The sequence below is a fragment of the Epinephelus moara genome, chromosome 20, assembly GCF_006386435.1.
Source record: "Epinephelus moara isolate mb chromosome 20, YSFRI_EMoa_1.0, whole genome shotgun sequence".
NCBI classification, from domain to species: domain Eukaryota; kingdom Metazoa; phylum Chordata; class Actinopteri; order Perciformes; family Serranidae; genus Epinephelus; species Epinephelus moara.
Window position 1 is genome coordinate 28,790,516 of NC_065525.1, and position 16,394 is coordinate 28,806,909.

The window sequence follows — 16,394 nt, forward strand, 5'->3', positions numbered from 1 at the left end:
AGAAGGAAAAGCACAGGTGAAACTTATCACATTAACAATTACTTAATTCCAACAAGTGTCCCAGTAAGATATTCCAGTCAGTTAGGATGAACAATACCAGGCCTCCCCTTAGCGTAATGCAGCTATCATTAACATTATTGGATACACCCGTGCTTTCCCTACTATGACATGTCAAAATGTCTGCTGTGAAAAAGGTCTGTCTCAACTCAAAGGCCACTTACTCATTCACTTAAGTACTTTTGACCCTGTCACTGTCCTCATTGTTTGCTCAGTTGTCATGTAAGTAAGTGGATTTTGAGTCAATTTTTTTTTTGTCAACACAAAGGCTATACCCCAGTCAGAATGACATCACTCAAATTTAATTTTGCAGTTCAACATGAATATTCAACTCTGTGTTTAACCACCCTGCATGTCAGCATGCATTTTTGTGGGTTTGTTTAATTATCTTTGAAGAACACCTTAAAATCTGAAACTTACTTTAAGGTAAATGATATCCACTAAATGGTCTCTTGACCAACTGAAGCTCATGGGCTCAAGTCTTTTGAGAAACGCAACATCAAAACAACAGTTTGAGTTCTAAGTACAAACTCAAAATCACTGAATGGCCCTGAAAGCCTCACTGTTAATGTAATTATTTACACCTGTGATTTTCCTGCTTTGACAGGTCAGAATGTCTGCAGTGAAAAGAGCCTGTTGGGACAAGCTGAGAAACGAAAGACGTCTCCTTTTGCTCTTTTTTTGTTTTGAGCTTTTGATTTTTATTGGAACATTTTTCATTCTTTCAAATTAAAACATTAGGTATGTTTGAAAAGGTTTGGTTATGGATGGGAAAAAAACCTAACACAGGCCTGCAACCATCACACTAACAGCACGTAACCTAAGAATGGAAAACTCGAGAGCCACACAAATCATCAAAATGTGTGTGTGTGTGTGCTTATTTTATTTTTTAAACTTTTTTTAATATCTTAGGAATAAGTGGTATTTTGGGGGTGAACACGCCTCTTCATTTTTTCATTTAGTTTTATAGGCTAATGATGTTTTAAACACTGAGATGGGTTTATCATTGCCACAAACTGCAGTAATCATTAATTTTCTGTAACTGCTCATTTTGGGGGTCGCAGCGGGGCTGGAGCCTATCCCAGCTGACACTGGGCGAGAGGCAGGGTACACCCTGGACAGGTCGCCAGACTATCACAGAGCTGACACATAGAGACAGACAACCATTCACACTCACATTCACACCTACGAGCAATTTAGAGTCACCAGTTAACCTGCATGTCTTTGGACTGTGGGAGGAAGCTGGAGAACCTGGAGAAAACCAATGCTGACACGGGGAGAACATGCAAACTCCACACAGAAGGGCTCCCCCACCTGCAGTACTTTTAAAAACTATTTTTAGTCATGTGACCTTCAGGGACTGTTGCATATTTTGCAAACATGAATAAAGATTCTACATATTGAAATGCTACATTATGCTTTTCCTCACTTTTAAGGCACAAAGCAGCTTTTTTAATATTTAGTTTGAGTTAAGGAAGCAATTGTTTGATCACCTTAAAATACCTTGTGCCTTAAATCCTTCAGTGTGACCTTACTGCACTCCTCAGCTGTGTGTCGTCCTATACAAAGGAGCCCAGATGAAAAGAGAAAAGCATTTATATTGACACCTCCAGTTTAATAGATCTCCAGTGACAGTGGCCATCTTTTACTGTTATGTACACAACCCGTCTGAGTTTTTATTCGGAGATAGGAGACTTACGAGATGTCCTGATCAGATAACCCCGCTGATGTCTTAATCCTTTTGTTCTTTGGAGAAATAGGTCATTACCTGATTGCAGGTGTGCACTGAATTGCCCCTTCAGAGGTCATGTGACTCCAAATACAAAGGGGGCCAGTCTTCATCAGACTTATCTAACAGGCGTTCAAAAGGAGGAATTATTTCCAAACAAAATCACAGTGTTGATAGTGTGAAGATAAGAGGTGGGGACAGTCATTTAAAGTGAGAACCCCTCTGCCCTCATCTATTGGCTGTGGGTGGGGGGTGGAGGTTGTGGCTCATAAACTGTGTAATCCCAGGTGTATATAAGGTGCTGGCAGGTGCTCTCACCTCAGGACAACATCAGATCGATCAAGGATGTGGATGCTCTTCTTTCTGAGTGCCTTGTTGGGGGCGTTGGGGTCACCACTGGATACGGCCTCGGGGGCAGCTCAGCAGCTTCAGACCCTTCACTGCCCACCCTGTGAGCAGATCCACTGCTCCACCCAGCGGGCGCTGAAGCTGCAGTGTAAAGGTGGTGTCACGACAGGTGTGTGTGGCTGCTGCCCCGTGTGTGCCAGAGCAGAGGGGGAGACCTGCGGAGGAACGTGGGACTATCTGGGCAAGTGTGATGAGGGGCTGGTGTGTGTTTACCAGGACTCGGCTGACAAACCAGACGCAGAGCGCAAAGGGATCTGTAAAGCAGGTGAGACTAGAGTTTATAACCTTGGTTAATACTAAGCAGATGACTTTTAATCATCCATTTCAATACAATATGCTGTAGTGAGACAAATTTATTGATGCATCAGTTACCTTTTTAAAAAAAATAAAAATTTAAATGCAGTATTTTTTTAAATTAATTTAAAATTAAAATTCTAAAATTTTTCATTGAATCTTTTAAATATTTTAATTTGTTTCAAAATTAATTTAAAAAATATTTCAAAGTTTTTCATTTAATTTTTTAAATGTTTAGATTTATTTCAAAATTAATTTAAAATAAAATCTTTTAATTTTTATTTATTTATTTATTCAATTTTTAAATTTATTTTTAAAATAATTTAAAATTAAAATAAAATTTTTTTAATTAATTAATTTTTTTAATTTTCAACTTTATTTCAAAATCAATTTAAAATTTAAAAATTTTAATTTTTAATGTAAATTTTTAAATTAATTTTTAAAATCACAAAAAGTCAATTATATGGACTTAAACAAAGATTTTGGGAGCAGAAAAGTAAAAATACTCCATTACAAGTAAAAATCCTGAGGTCAAAATGTCACTTAAATAAATGTACAGAAGCAATATCAGTAAAATGTATTGAAAGTATCAAAAATAAAAGTACCTATCATGCAGCAGAATTGCTCCTGTGTTATATTTATATCTATTATAATACTGTATCATGATTACAGATTAATTCATAGGCATTAAAGTAGCAGAGGACAAAATTAAAGACATTTCCACCTTGAACTGATGTAGCAAAGGCACAAAATGGTGCATAAAAATTCATCAGAATGCAGAAATGTAAGTGTTTGACCTTAGAAATTCTCTGGCGGAAAACCTTCATCCGCCATTTTCAATATGCGCCCCCTCCTCCAGTGTTAAAACTAAACATGTGCCCTTGAATTCACTAAAATATAAGCTGCATTTTAATGTTACAGCTGATCGAGGGGAAGCTAGTTTGGACTTTTTTATATACTATTGGGAAGTTTAAGCTACACCAACACATATGTTATGGAAATAACTCCTAGCTATAGCTGTGAAATAAAGGTAATGAGGTAAAAAAGTAGATTTCCCTCTGATATTCAGTCACACTTAGTCCCCCTGCAGTGGGAACGGTGCCAATGTGGTAGATCTTGTTTATGAGCTGTGAAGACTGATAGCGTGGTCAAGGCTTCCTTTGATTCAAAGGTTTCTGCTCTGAGTTAAGCCATAATTACACCTCTTATCTCCTCATGGCAACCAGAGTTGTCGCCGTTATTGATACAGTATCAGACGTAGTACGAGATTAGAGATCTTCATGTTTTGTTGCTGCTCAGGAAAAGAAGTAATAAATAAGTGTTTAAATGTTGTTTTGTGCAGTGATTGAATCGTCGGATCAGGAGAGCTGTCGCCCAGAGTGCACCAGGGAATACTGTCAGGCCAACCCTTCTGAAATCTGCTCCGCCAGGTGACTGAAAACAAAGATGTTTTTTTCTTTTGTAATGTCTCGTGCTGGATTTGTAACAGAAATCTGAACGTGCTGCTCTGTAGGTTTGTGTCTCTGGAGAAGACAGAGTGCCAAGGCTCCTGCCAACACACCTCCTGTTCAAGCTGCTTGCTGCTGAAACCGCCGTCATGTCCTCAGACCTGCAGCCCCTCTGATCACTCCTGTCTACACCACTTTGGGAAGTGTGTGCACAATCACCTGATAGCCACTCATAACGCTGTGTGCCACAACAACCTGCAGGTATGTGAGAGCTACACCAACAACCTGTATTTCCTCATTACACTGTGCTTATTTAAAACAGTCATTAATCCAACACTGTGTCTTTCTTCTTTTCTCTGCAGGCAAATCCTGAGGGACACTTTCTGTGTCTGGTCCCAGCCTGTCCAAACACAACAACGTAAAGAGAGGAAGTCTTCAGCAGCTCATGTAGCAACATGGAAAAAGGCAGCTATCTATAAACTTTGTGTATACTGAAGATTCTTATTCCAACAATCACATTTTGTATGCATGTAAACCTGAATATAAAACTGTGAAATGTAATGTATTATTAAATCATGTGAAATAAAATGATGTCATACTGTACTTTCTTTGATTTTATTATTTCCATGGTAATAATGGTGATGTTTTACCCCTTCATGAATGGGTTAACATATCTCTCGATGTACATTTTTATCAGTGACCTTGTGGGTTTGAGCATTTAAAAAAGAAAAAAATGTGCATCTTATGTTAACGCCTGACAGTGCCCCGAATTTCTACTTTTCTGCAAGACACATTTCCCTATGTGGACACAAAGTTAATAAGGTTAAAGTCACCAGTTCACAAACTCCACCTGCTTTAAAAAGTTCTCTGTTGAAATGATTACACTCCATGTATTTGGAGTCAGTTAATTCCACGATGCAGACACAGTTTTAGCTCTGAAGATGGCAATATTTGTTTGTCACTTTGTACAGACTGAAATATTTCAACAACTTGGATGGACTGACAAGAAACTTAGTTTAGACATTCATGTCCTCCTGAGGATAAACCATCTGACTTTACATGTCACCCCATCATGAGGTTCAAATGTAAAATTGTCCACTACTGTGGTTTATGATCTTCGGGATGTCACTTTATACCGGTATTGACAATAAGCATGATATGTAAAATGCAATATCACTATCATGTTACTAATACACATGATTATATTGTGTAAATAATCCAACACCTCTTAAATAATTTCCGTTTCTTTCAGTTCTCACTTTGTCTCCTTCCCCTAAGGCTGTCTGGTTGCCTTTTTACTATCCATTAGGCATAAATGCTCTTTATAATAGATGTTAAATGCACTGCACTTGTACAGCACCTGTCTAGTCTTCCAACCACACAAAGCGTTTTTAAACTACATCCATTCACACACCAAATACCTGACAATTGCATTTACACCTCAAAAACTGAATCAGTGGTCTGTGAAGATTATCTTGCTGAACAAGACATGTAAATCTCAAAAACTTTTGTTTGCCACAGAGCTTATTTTCTGTTAAAATCCAAAATCCAATCGAAAATTCTCTTTGGCTTTTTGATGAGGGAACCAGGGCGATGTTTACTTCATGTTGGCCTCCAATAAACCTAGCACTCCCAGCACTCTATGGCATTGTATTAGCATTTGTTCTCAAGTTTAGTCTTCTAGTCTGAACCAATGTGGACACCGCATTAGAATTAGAAACAATGCAGCAAGCATTAAAGAAACAAAACTGACCTTGAGACAGAGAAATGAGGTGAAATATTATGAGCACAACAACGTAATAAATTAAACCATCATATCAGTGTAGCGCCGTGTCGCTTCTGTTTGAACGGCTCCCCTTTTGGGAGTTATTGTGGTTCACGGGAGAAGTGAAGCGTCTCGAGTCCCCTCTGCCGTCGCTGCCCCCCTGACAGTTGATGGTTATTGAATAACAGACGGTTTATGAGGCAGCAATAATGAAGCTTGTGCAGAAAGGGAATAAAGTGTGGGACCAACAATGGACAGTTTGTTCTGTGTCCTTCAAATGTGAGCCGTTTCTGAAGAGGAGACGCAGTTTATCTGGAAGGGATTTCGCAACAAGGAATTGTTTTTTCATACCAAAACAAAGGCCTGCGTTTTCTTTCATCTTCCTTTAACTTGTCAGTCAGTTGCATCACTGGAGTGCTGAGATATCTAAATAATATCCGGTGTTTAATCAGACAGATGAGGAGTGTGTGGCGCCTTGTCCTGTGTCTGTACAAGCAATTATCTAATCTAAATCTAATTGTTTACACCTCTGGCTCTCACAGACCTACAAGAAAATAGATATATTTAATGCTAAAACTATATATTAACTGTTTTTAAATTTGTAATCAAAGTACTCATATCAGTTAATATTTTGTCCTCTTACAAGGTTTAAAGGCAAACCATAACAACAACTGTTTAAAATGTCTTTCTTTCGTACATTTCTTGTGTCTCTAACTGTGGAGCACGGCAGCATATCAGGTCTCTATTAGAAGGACAGGATCTGTCACCAAAGCGGGCCGCCTCTGTTATCAATCCCATATAGCCGTCTCACTTTTTTTTTTTTACTGATAAAAACGACGGATAACAAAGGACTGTCTGCGTGCCAGCGGTAATAAATGTGCCCCTGTCAGAGGAGACTCATGTTAAAGTTTGAATACGACACAAAACAATAGAAAAGTACAAGAGATTATTATGAAGGAGTGACCTTCACGTAGATTTTGGCAGAGTTTCACAGCATGTCTGAATAATATTTAAGTCACCTTTAGAACAAACTAACCTCATTTGACCCCTCAAAACAACTTAAATCAAAGTATAATTTTATTAGTGTCAAAAATTGTAACACATTTTCAGAACCTGTGGATGTACAGTTTACTTCCTTTACTAATATCAGGATAAAGGAGCATATCATGAGGTCGTCATCGGCCTTTCTGTGATCCGTCCTTATAAATACATTACGTCAGCACACAAACCTCATATATTTCTCCTTTATTGAATGTAACCGTTAAAATCAAAACCTTAAAGTTACACTTAAATCATGAGTTATAAACGGTCCCTACCCATGACTGAGTGACTCAAAATCATAACATTAAAAAGTAAGAGTTTAAATTGAGACACTGTCAGTAGTGCCTGCATGTCAGGCGATGTGAGAATGAGTCAATGTGATCAGTTAAAGATGGGAGAGGCAGTTTTCTCGAAAAAGCAAATAACAAACAAACAAAAAAAATGCCAGAATGTGAAAACACACCCTCCTCCTGCAGCTCTTCCCTCTCTATCCTGAGTCCATCCCACCAGACGATTACAGGTATATGCACATGCTTCGGACAGCAACTTGTACTACAAGAACTATTCATTCATTCATTTCAGTCATCCTGATTGTGATAGCAGCATCGACCCAACTGCCAGAAAAAATGTTGGCACTGAACGTTTCTTTAAACCAAAAATATGTTACATTTGCATGAAACTTCATGTTTCAACAACGCTGTGGTTAACATGTGGTTAGGTGTAGGCACAAAAAACACTTTGGTCAGGTTTCAGTCAGGAAAAGATCAGGTTTGGGCTGAAAATACCCAGCTCAGGGGCACAATCCCAGCAGGAGAAAGCAGCAATGTCACAGTAAAAAAAAAAGAAAAAAGAAAAATTGTACCTAAAAAAAAAACGCTCTGGTTGCAATGACTCAGTAGGTCACAACCAGTTGTCTGTAGCTTGGCAGGCATCTCCCTTAGGCATCACACCAACCCTTTACCAATGATAAAATTAGCTCATGTACTACGTCACTTTACAAATGCTGACGTGATGCGTAAGAAACATGCAAATGCAACACATTCGTGGTTTTCAGAAATGTACAATGGCAACATTTTCTTCTGGCGACTGGGCTGCAGCATTTCTATGAGAACTAGCATCCTGTGGGTCTGTAAAGCCCTTTGAGATGATATACTGTGATTTGAAACATGAACTTAGGGCCGCCCCTTGAAAGTGGGAGATTCGAATAATCAGTCGGAGACCCCTCAGTTGACTGAGATAGCTTCAAGTCAAGCAGTCTTTTTTATTGCTATTCAGTGTGCTGTGCAGTGTACTTTTTGAGACATTTTACCCCCCAGATTCTGCTGTGGAGTGAGCTCTCTGGACTTTCATGCTACTTTTTGGTACAGTCAGCTGCGGACATGATGCAGTGACACAAAGGAGGAGAAACTTTAACATTCTCTTCTCTCTGCTTAGAAATGGTGAATTTACAGCTCACAGATACTTAATACGACACAGTCTCTGGCTTTTGTTTGATATCTAGTGTCGGCAAAAATGTTGCTGCACATTTCTGTTCCATTGTTAGTGCTGTTAGATTGATTACTATATTACATAAATGCCGCTGTCAAACTGAACGTCCGGCTAAGTCCCATTCAAACTTGAAAAATGCAAAAAAAAAAAAAAGATGAAAAAGTCATCCAATATTCGTATTAAATGGCCGAATCTGATTCGACTGACATAATTCTGAGTCAGGGACAGCCCTACATGAACTTATAATTAGCAACAGCTGTGAAACTTTGGTTACGGTTAGCAAAAGGCTAAACTATTAGCAACATTTTCCATTCATCTTTGAAACGCTTACATACTGACACGTGGTTTACTGTCAGACCCCCTTTTTGATAAATCCATCTTCCTTTTATGGGTTGCTTTACAATGTTCGCTGGAATAGCATCTTGTTCTGCATGATTTTCCACCTCTGAATCAGACTCTCACCATCTGAAGGAACATGCAGGCACATCTGCATTTGAAGAACAGCCAATAGGAACACCCTCTCTCTGAAATGACCTGTGATTGGCTGAAGTCTCACGTCACAGGCTACATTTTCTAAAGCCAGAAGACAGAGCCAAGAGGAGGTGCAGAGGCCCAGTGTTCTCTCAGACCAGTTGATTTACAATATGCTGAAAGGTTATTATGGGATTTTTGCCCAGTCATGCAAAAAACTGCCTACCCCAGCTTTAATGCACTGATAATCCTCCGTACTTAAGCCCTAACAAACCAAAAAAACATCTTAATGCTTGACTCGTCGCTGTGCAGTAATTTAAACAAGATGCTTTTTTCTTTTAACCCTTTGTTAGTAAGACTGTGTCCTCAGATAACTAAAACCACACAGCAACAGAACGTATCTAAAAAAAAAACAGGATGTTTACTAAACCAAACAAATTACAAACGTAACATTGCATAACATTGTCAAAATGCAGAATGGCCTTATCACCCATTTCAACAAAATTGAAACACAACATGATCCCAATATTTGAAAAGATATGTTATCTTGGAATAACAGTAATTAAAGTTATTTGTACAAATAAAGAAGGATTGCAGAGAGGAAACAGTATAAAGGTGCATAAGACTTTATCTTTGCTCAGGCCTCCAGTCAGTCTCCGATCAGGAAGGCACTGTGGATCACACACATCTAGACCGTCTGTCCGGTTGTGTCGTCACCTGAACAGTCTGTTCCAAAAGGATACGAAGGTGGTGGAGTTGAAGGCACCGATGAATATGAGCAGCAGAAGGTAGAGACTCATCATGATGGCAAAATGGTGTCTGAGGAGCCAGGAGGTGCTGCGGGAACGTCTGGAGAGGAAAAACACAGGAATTACCCTTTGTTTATTGGCAACAACCAAAACTGACTCATGGGTTTGGTAATATTTCGTTTCCAGAAACAAAAAAAGGCCTTCTAGTGTCCCCCATGGAACCTTATTTTGGAAAAGGAGCCAAAATAAGCAGTCAACAGCAAGAAACAATCATTTTTTTGATCCAGAATCATGCCATGAATTACACACATGATGTCTTTCAGTTTAAAAGATAACTCAGCCAGTCAATAACGTCGCAGTTTGTCTTAAGATTGTCGTACCATTTAGTTTAGTGTGAAACCGATCAGTGAACTACATCTCTGGTCTCGCAAGAAATATGTCACCAACACCAAGATGGCCGTTACCTTGGCACATTTCACTTTGTTCATACTTGATGTGTTGTTTCCAGCGACTTCTGGTCTTTTTATCTTTTAAATAAATAACAAGTAGAATAGTAATTATATAATAATATGAATGTTGTTTTGAAACGTATTTCTGTTAGCGTCTGAGGAGCGGTTTCTGTTCTCTATTCCTGTTTTCAGTCATTTGTAGAGAGGCAGCAACAAATACTGCAGACATTTTTATTTCATGGTTTAAATGACTGTTAATTGCTTTAATGTCTGCATTTAGCACAGACTTTACATACTCAGCTGCAACTGGGCAGATATTTGCCTATGATGCCACTGGATCAGCTCATGACAAAGAAGCTAGTATTTGCTGAACGCCGAATTTCCATGCATCTTTTAAACTGAAAAAGTTCCATCACGGGGACTGTATGTGTATTTTGCACAGCACTTTCAAAGCAACATTTTTGTGTGTAATGTAGCTTATAAACACTTTTCCAGCACTTTCACCATTTACCCACAGGTGACTCTTACCTGGAAAGGTGCCTCCTTTGAGAGTAAACAAGCAGGTACTTGACTCGCAAAAGCTGATTGTTGGTAACTACAAAGTACTTCTGCGGGACGTCTCCCCCTTCGCTGTTCTTTGCTCTTGAGCGCTGACGGTCAATGATTTCAGAATCTGAAATGGGAAATGAGTGACTCGTTTTGATATGAAGCAATTTAAAAATCAAGGTTACAGGTTTTGCTCTGCTGTGGAATTTTGCACATCCCCTGGCTAATATTCTGCACATCCTGCACAAAACTGTACAGCTTTATTTCTGAAACAGCTTCATATTTTTCTATATATTTTTTATATTATAGTACTTTGAGTTTTGCAGTACTTCACCTTATTTTTTATTTCCTCTTCATATGTTAATTGTATGTTTCATGTATGCACCAAAAACCACAGCATATTCCTTGTAACTGAGAACCTCCTTGGTAATAAATCTTATTCTGATTTCAAATGTGTGTTATGCTGCGAGTCCAGTGAGTCACACACCTTTTTTCTTCACCTGGCACTTTACATCTGGGTGATCGATGACTTCACACAAGGCAACGCAGCTGAGCAGTGGACCCAGGAGACTTTCTCGCCAGCCGCTGCTGTGAGGACTGTAGAGGACAGCCATGCTGAGGTCACTGGTGAGGTAGGTCCCCTCTCCAAACACTGAATTCTGCACACAACACGCAGACAAAAAACAGCTCCATGAAGTCTTATTTACTATATTGCACAACAGCAGGTCTATAAGGGATGATTTCAGTGTTTAAGCTAAGAGCCATCTTAAGTCACAGAAGAGATGAAGCAGTGATGACTGCACTAACCTTGTTGAGGTGACAGTGCAGCCCATTGTGAATGATAGAGTGAAAGTTTTCTAGGCGGCTCCCATGGAATGCATAAAAGACGTCTCTGCCCTCCCTCGTCTTCTCGAACCTGGCGTTCATCTGATCGCAGTACTCCAGCTCAAACAGGAAGTCTGGCACAGGCGCAGAGATCCCTTCATTTTGCGTCAAGTCACAAAGTTTGGCATACTGGAAGAGATCGATGAAACACACTGTAAACAAATAAGCGAGCAGTAAAAGATTCTGTGATTTATGTGTTTATATTTGCAGTAACGCACCTCTTCTTTCTGTAGTGTTTTCACAGCGAAGCTCTTTGAAGAGAGGATCCAGTGTGTGAGAGCCAGATGATGATCTCCCTCTCTGGGCCGTAGTCTCACCAACTCCCTCACACCAGGCAGAGAGTGCACATCTGCTAACTAGAGACAACAAACTTCTTTTAATCATATCGACACATCAGGAGGAGCCTATGTGCTGTCGTTCCTCTGAGACTGAGTTATCATCTCTGCCTCAACGTCATAACGAATATTTGGCCATGTAAATGATTCTATATCAAAATCAGTATATACAAAGATACAAATCTGTAATATAGAGTAGATATACACACTGCCAATCAAAATGTTCTGTACATCGTTGTTTTTGGAGACATGCTCATTTCAAATACAATAAAATGATAAAATACTGTAGAATGGATACAAGCAGATTCAGCCTCTCACTTCTCAGGGTAATGACAATTTACTTGAATCTGACACTTCCATCCCATGGCGGCTAACAAGTCACTTAAGGTGGCCCACCAAAGACATAAATCTTATTTGTAAGCACCTGCCAAGCTGAAAAATCTTTGTGACTCCTAATTTGTGCTTCACTAAAGTGTCTGTGGAGGATTTCTTTTTTAATGTATGTTCAGTGTTTCCTAACAAAATATATTATTTTTATGTTTAAACATGTCCAAATCAATTTTAATGCACTGATCTGACATTTGATCTGCATCACTGTCTTGCAGTCTTGTATGTTGCCTTCTTTACTGACACACTGCTGCCTCTAACAGCACATTACTGCCACCAGGTGTATCATGCCACCACCATACTCATGGTGTGCATGTGCTTTCTTTCTAAGCAGGTTTTTTTTTTGTTTTTTCTCAACTCACTTACTGCCTTTATTGCTTACTTATAACATCTAAAAGGCATTTCAAATAATTCAATTATGCACAAATGCTACAATAGGGTGTCCAAGAACTTTTGACTGTCACTCTATGACTTACCAGCTCCTCAAAGTCCTTATTGTCCCCACTTATGTATCTAGGAGGGAAAGGTCTGAGCAAGGAGTCCCTCTTGTAGTTCTGTGCAGCAGCAACAAACAGGCTGCAGCGGAGGTCTGCTGCGACCGGGTCTCTGTGCAGACAGGAGCACACCAGCTCTCTGACTGCCTCAGGTGGGAGCGGTGGCTGCATTCCCAGCACTGCAAACAGAGGTGATAAGATAGCACACAGAGGGCACAGCCACAAAATAAATTCATTTTTTAACAGCACAGTTACATTGCATGACCACATATGTGAGGGCAAACAGAAACTGATTAATTAGATACAGAATACTTTATTGATCCCCCTGATACATTTCAGTAGGGATGCACGATAATATCGGCACATCATTGGTATCGGCAGATATTGGCTTTAAAATGAATCAGCCAACATGAGAGACTTGATCAATAAAACTAGGTAGGGAAAAACAGGAATATATCAATATCAGTATCGGTTATTGGTCAGATGAGTTTATTACATATAGGCATATCGGATATCTGCAAAAAATTCAACGTCACACATCCCCACTCTGATGTAAGCATAGAGAATGATAGAAGTGGAAATAATAAGTATAAAAGTGCAATGTACCTAAAATATAAAAATAAAAATATGTGCATTGTGCTACAATGTTTAACATTTAAAAATATAAAATGTGTATAATATGATTAGAATGTAAAGTGTGTAAAATATATAGGCTATAGCCTATATATATATATTACAATGTATAAAACTACTATGTAAAGTTTTAGAAATATAAAAATGTGTTTTATGCAACAGTGTGTGCAACACTACATATGTATGAATAAAAATTAAGTAAGAAATATATCTGATATATATCATGTTAAATATACATTCAAAAGTGGTGTTGTTAATAATTAGGATACTGAAGAATATTGCACAGTTAAATAATTGCACAGAGTATTGCTCTAGTTCAATTATTGCACCAATTATTATACAGTAAGACAGTGTTAAAGATAATTACTGCACCTTTAGGTCCCTATTGCACAGCTGAAATATAATAAATGAATTATGGAATTATAACTGCTGATGGGTGAATTAATCCTAGGTACCAGTCCACTGACTCAGTGCTTCTGACACCCTGAGGGAGGAGTTGTAAAAAGTGGTGTGTCAGATTGTGTACACTCATCAGAATCTTCCCCCTTAAGGATTATTTTCTCTTTTTTGTAATTAAAGTATTTCATTAAATTTCCACAACATAAACAAAAGACTGCAATATGAATCAACATACCACATTGAGTAACTGAGAAACGGTTGAAATACAAGTCCTTGATGTCCTGACAAAACCTGCCAGTGCAAGCCCAAATTGTTGCTTAGGTATACCTGGCAGCAGCAGGGACCTGTTTGACACCTCCAGCAACAATTATCCTCCACAAGTCCCATTCTTTGAAGCTTAAATGAGGTATAATAATACCAGTATATAATTTTGATTTGTGTAAATTTGCCCAGTGCATCTCTAACTGACCATATGGCACTGGCCACTGTAGTTTTCCAAACATCCTCTTTCATAATTGAATTATTATCTCTTTCCTGAATTTTTCTAAAAATTTCAGATTAATTTCATTTTTAATCAGCAGATTATTTTTTTTTTTTGTCAATTAACTGATCAATTATTTGACCTTTGGAAAATTGTAAGAAAAGGCAGTCACAATTGCCCTGCAACTAAAGTGCTTGTTTTGTCAAACCAACAGCACAGATTTCCAAACTAAGTTTACTATGATTCAAGAGAACTGAAAGTACAACATCCTCACATGTAAGAAACTGAAACCATTTAGTATTTGACATGTTAAAAAATAAATGACCAATCAATATCACAATCAATGACACTAGATCAATTTTCTGCGACCGACTAATATATTAATCAACTAATCTCTTCTAACTTCATAGTTTAAAATCAGTGATGGAGGTCTACTTCCTCCTCATCCTTCCTTACTTTAAAGGGAGAACATTTTCTGACAGGGATATACCATTTACCACAACACCTAGCTTAGCTCTTATTGTACCTGTAGTGAACTGACCTAGGTAACCTCATCCACTAATTTAGCAAACAGTCAAAAGCTACTGCTAAATTAAGTCCTACGTCAACAGTTAACGTCTACTGTAACTTTAATGGTCAACGTCAAAATAAGAACTGTAATTCCAACACAAAAAGTCCCACAAACCTTATTTTTCCTACGCTGACAACTTTGCTGTAAATACCTGAAGTTGCTGTGTTAGGTTAGCTGGTGATGTTGTCCCTTCACTAGCACAGGAGGGTGTGAGGAGGAAGCTACGTTAGCTAGCATTAGCCGAGCTACAACAAGTGAAGGGCTGCTATCTGTCGCCGACTGATGACAAATACAGCTCTGTCGGACTGCTGTGGGATCCTGAATATATCAGTAATACACCCCTGTGGCACACAGACCTATTTCACATGACAGACACTAGTTTAATAGCGTTATTTACCGTTACCTTCAGTCTTCCTCAACTCATAGCACTGCAGGAAGATCTAACGTTAGCTTCAGGAACTGCTGCGTTCATGACAAGTGGAAATAGCGGAAAAGCAAAATGTCTTAACACAAGCGTGGCAGATACATAACCAAAAAAGAGGCATACGTGGGGCGATGTGTCAGTAAATGAATACAAAAGAAGAGCACACAACCAACTCTTGTAAAAACGTTTATACAAGTTTGGTGTGCGCTTTTCATCTTCGTTCTATCATGTGCGAGAATCACCAATAACTTGTAATTAACGAGGAGCAGTGAAAGCAGCACGGGATCGACCTTCCAGAGCAGCAGAAACAAAACATCACTCTTCCTCCTGCACCAACAGCTGCCCAGAGCCAGGGACAGACTTTGTCAGGCATGAGGAAGTCAAAGGCAATATTCCCAAATCATAAGGGCATGGTCGATTGTGACAGAATGCACAAACATGCATAAACTTTTCTTGCTTTCTCACACTTTAACAGCAAAATCAGTGTCAGTGCAGTTTTTGTAGCTATGATGTACATAACAGGGAGTATGGTTGTTTTTATATGTACCACCTAAAATACATTGTTTTGGATTCAAGACTAAAAGGGCCAGGGATGACAATATGCTCACTCAACTCCCGACTACAAAAAGCCACATGCTCCAGGCAACATCTTCCTACTCCTACAGTCCAGAGCTGACACACTACCTGAGACTATTTTGATGCTGACATCAGATCTGACTTTAAAACTCTCTTTGTGCCTCGAGCTGCAAAATCTGAACTTTCACAGTCTATTCAACCCGTCAACCTGAAACTTACCTTGACACTGACTCCTGTCAAGGCCTACATAACTCAGTTCTAACAAATACAATGAAATGTAGTTATCTGTGCTGGTTTCATAGAATAAAGTGACATCTACTGCTGTTTGTCTATAAATCATTTAACTCAAGAGAGATTTTTTGTAATCTGAAAACTGTCTTAACTTTTTAAAACCCATTTTTGACCAGGTAAATCCTGTTGATCATCACGGAAGACCTGGGCAAGACAGCAGCATACAGACAAGCTGCAGCCAAGCAACAACACAATAAAAAACATAAAAGATATACAAGATATACATTATAACTGTTCTAAAAATCAGTGGTTTCCAACTGGTCCAACCACAGGGTCCAGATTCCTCTTTGGTCATTAGTTCAAGGTCCACACAGTCTAATAAATTCAGCATCATACCTGCTTTTGGCCATGTCAGCTAGTTTGTTGTCTCTAATAAGTAGCTGTCCAGTAGTCACTCACTCTACAGCAGGAAACAGCACTTCAAAATGAAAGCTCTGTGCCATAAATTCACTGTACTTCAAAGTAAAGTGTCT

At 38.8% G+C, this 16,394-nt stretch overlaps 2 protein-coding genes across 5 annotated transcripts; one reads left to right on the forward strand and one right to left on the reverse strand.

The window, feature by feature from the left end:
* Positions 1-1,300: 1,300 nt before the first annotated feature.
* Positions 1,301-6,791, forward strand: si:ch73-330k17.3 (IGFBP domain-containing protein). Its single transcript, XM_050073608.1, has 4 exons — positions 1,301-2,459; positions 3,831-3,918; positions 4,002-4,197; positions 4,299-6,791. The coding sequence occupies exons 1-4, from the start codon at positions 2,132-2,134 to the stop codon at positions 4,356-4,358; spliced, it is 672 nt and encodes a 223-aa protein (XP_049929565.1). The 5' UTR covers positions 1,301-2,131; the 3' UTR covers positions 4,359-6,791.
* Positions 6,792-6,931: 140 nt separating this feature from the next.
* On the reverse strand, positions 6,932-15,109 carry parp16 (poly (ADP-ribose) polymerase family, member 16). 4 transcript variants are annotated; one of them, XM_050073605.1, is made up of 7 exons: positions 15,034-15,109; positions 12,529-12,725; positions 11,549-11,686; positions 11,253-11,459; positions 10,933-11,104; positions 10,428-10,572; positions 6,932-9,550 (listed from the first exon to the last, which is right to left on the reverse strand). In XM_050073605.1, the coding sequence occupies exons 2-7, from the start codon at positions 12,715-12,717 to the stop codon at positions 9,415-9,417; spliced, it is 987 nt and encodes a 328-aa protein (XP_049929562.1). In that variant the 5' UTR covers positions 12,718-12,725; positions 15,034-15,109; the 3' UTR covers positions 6,932-9,414. The 4 variants fall into 4 exon arrangements, with proteins under 4 accessions (XP_049929562.1, XP_049929563.1, XP_049929564.1 ...); XM_050073606.1 differs by having other exon boundaries at positions 15,028-15,091; XM_050073607.1 differs by lacking the exon at positions 15,034-15,109 and adding an exon at positions 14,782-15,021.
* Between the last annotated feature and the right edge of the window lie 1,285 nt (positions 15,110-16,394).

Excerpts from the sequence above, each read along its gene's own strand:
- parp16 (XM_050073605.1), bottom strand. The coding sequence starts at position 12,717 with ATGCAGCCACCGCTCCCACCTGAGGCAGTCAGAGAGCTGGTGTGCTCC. Across the intron at positions 11,105-11,252 it reads TGCACTGTCACCTCAACAAG|AATTCAGTGTTTGGAGAGGG; the intron begins GTTAGTGCAGTC and ends TGTTGTGTGCAG. Across the intron at positions 9,551-10,427 it reads CAAAGGAGGCACCTTTCCAG|ACGTTCCCGCAGCACCTCCT; the intron begins GTAAGAGTCACC and ends TTTCCTCTCCAG.
- si:ch73-330k17.3 (XM_050073608.1), top strand. The coding sequence starts at position 2,132 with ATGTGGATGCTCTTCTTTCTGAGTGCCTTGTTGGGGGCGTTGGGGTCA. Across the intron at positions 2,460-3,830 it reads CAAAGGGATCTGTAAAGCAG|TGATTGAATCGTCGGATCAG; the intron begins GTGAGACTAGAG and ends TGTTTTGTGCAG. Across the intron at positions 3,919-4,001 it reads TCTGAAATCTGCTCCGCCAG|GTTTGTGTCTCTGGAGAAGA; the intron begins GTGACTGAAAAC and ends GCTGCTCTGTAG.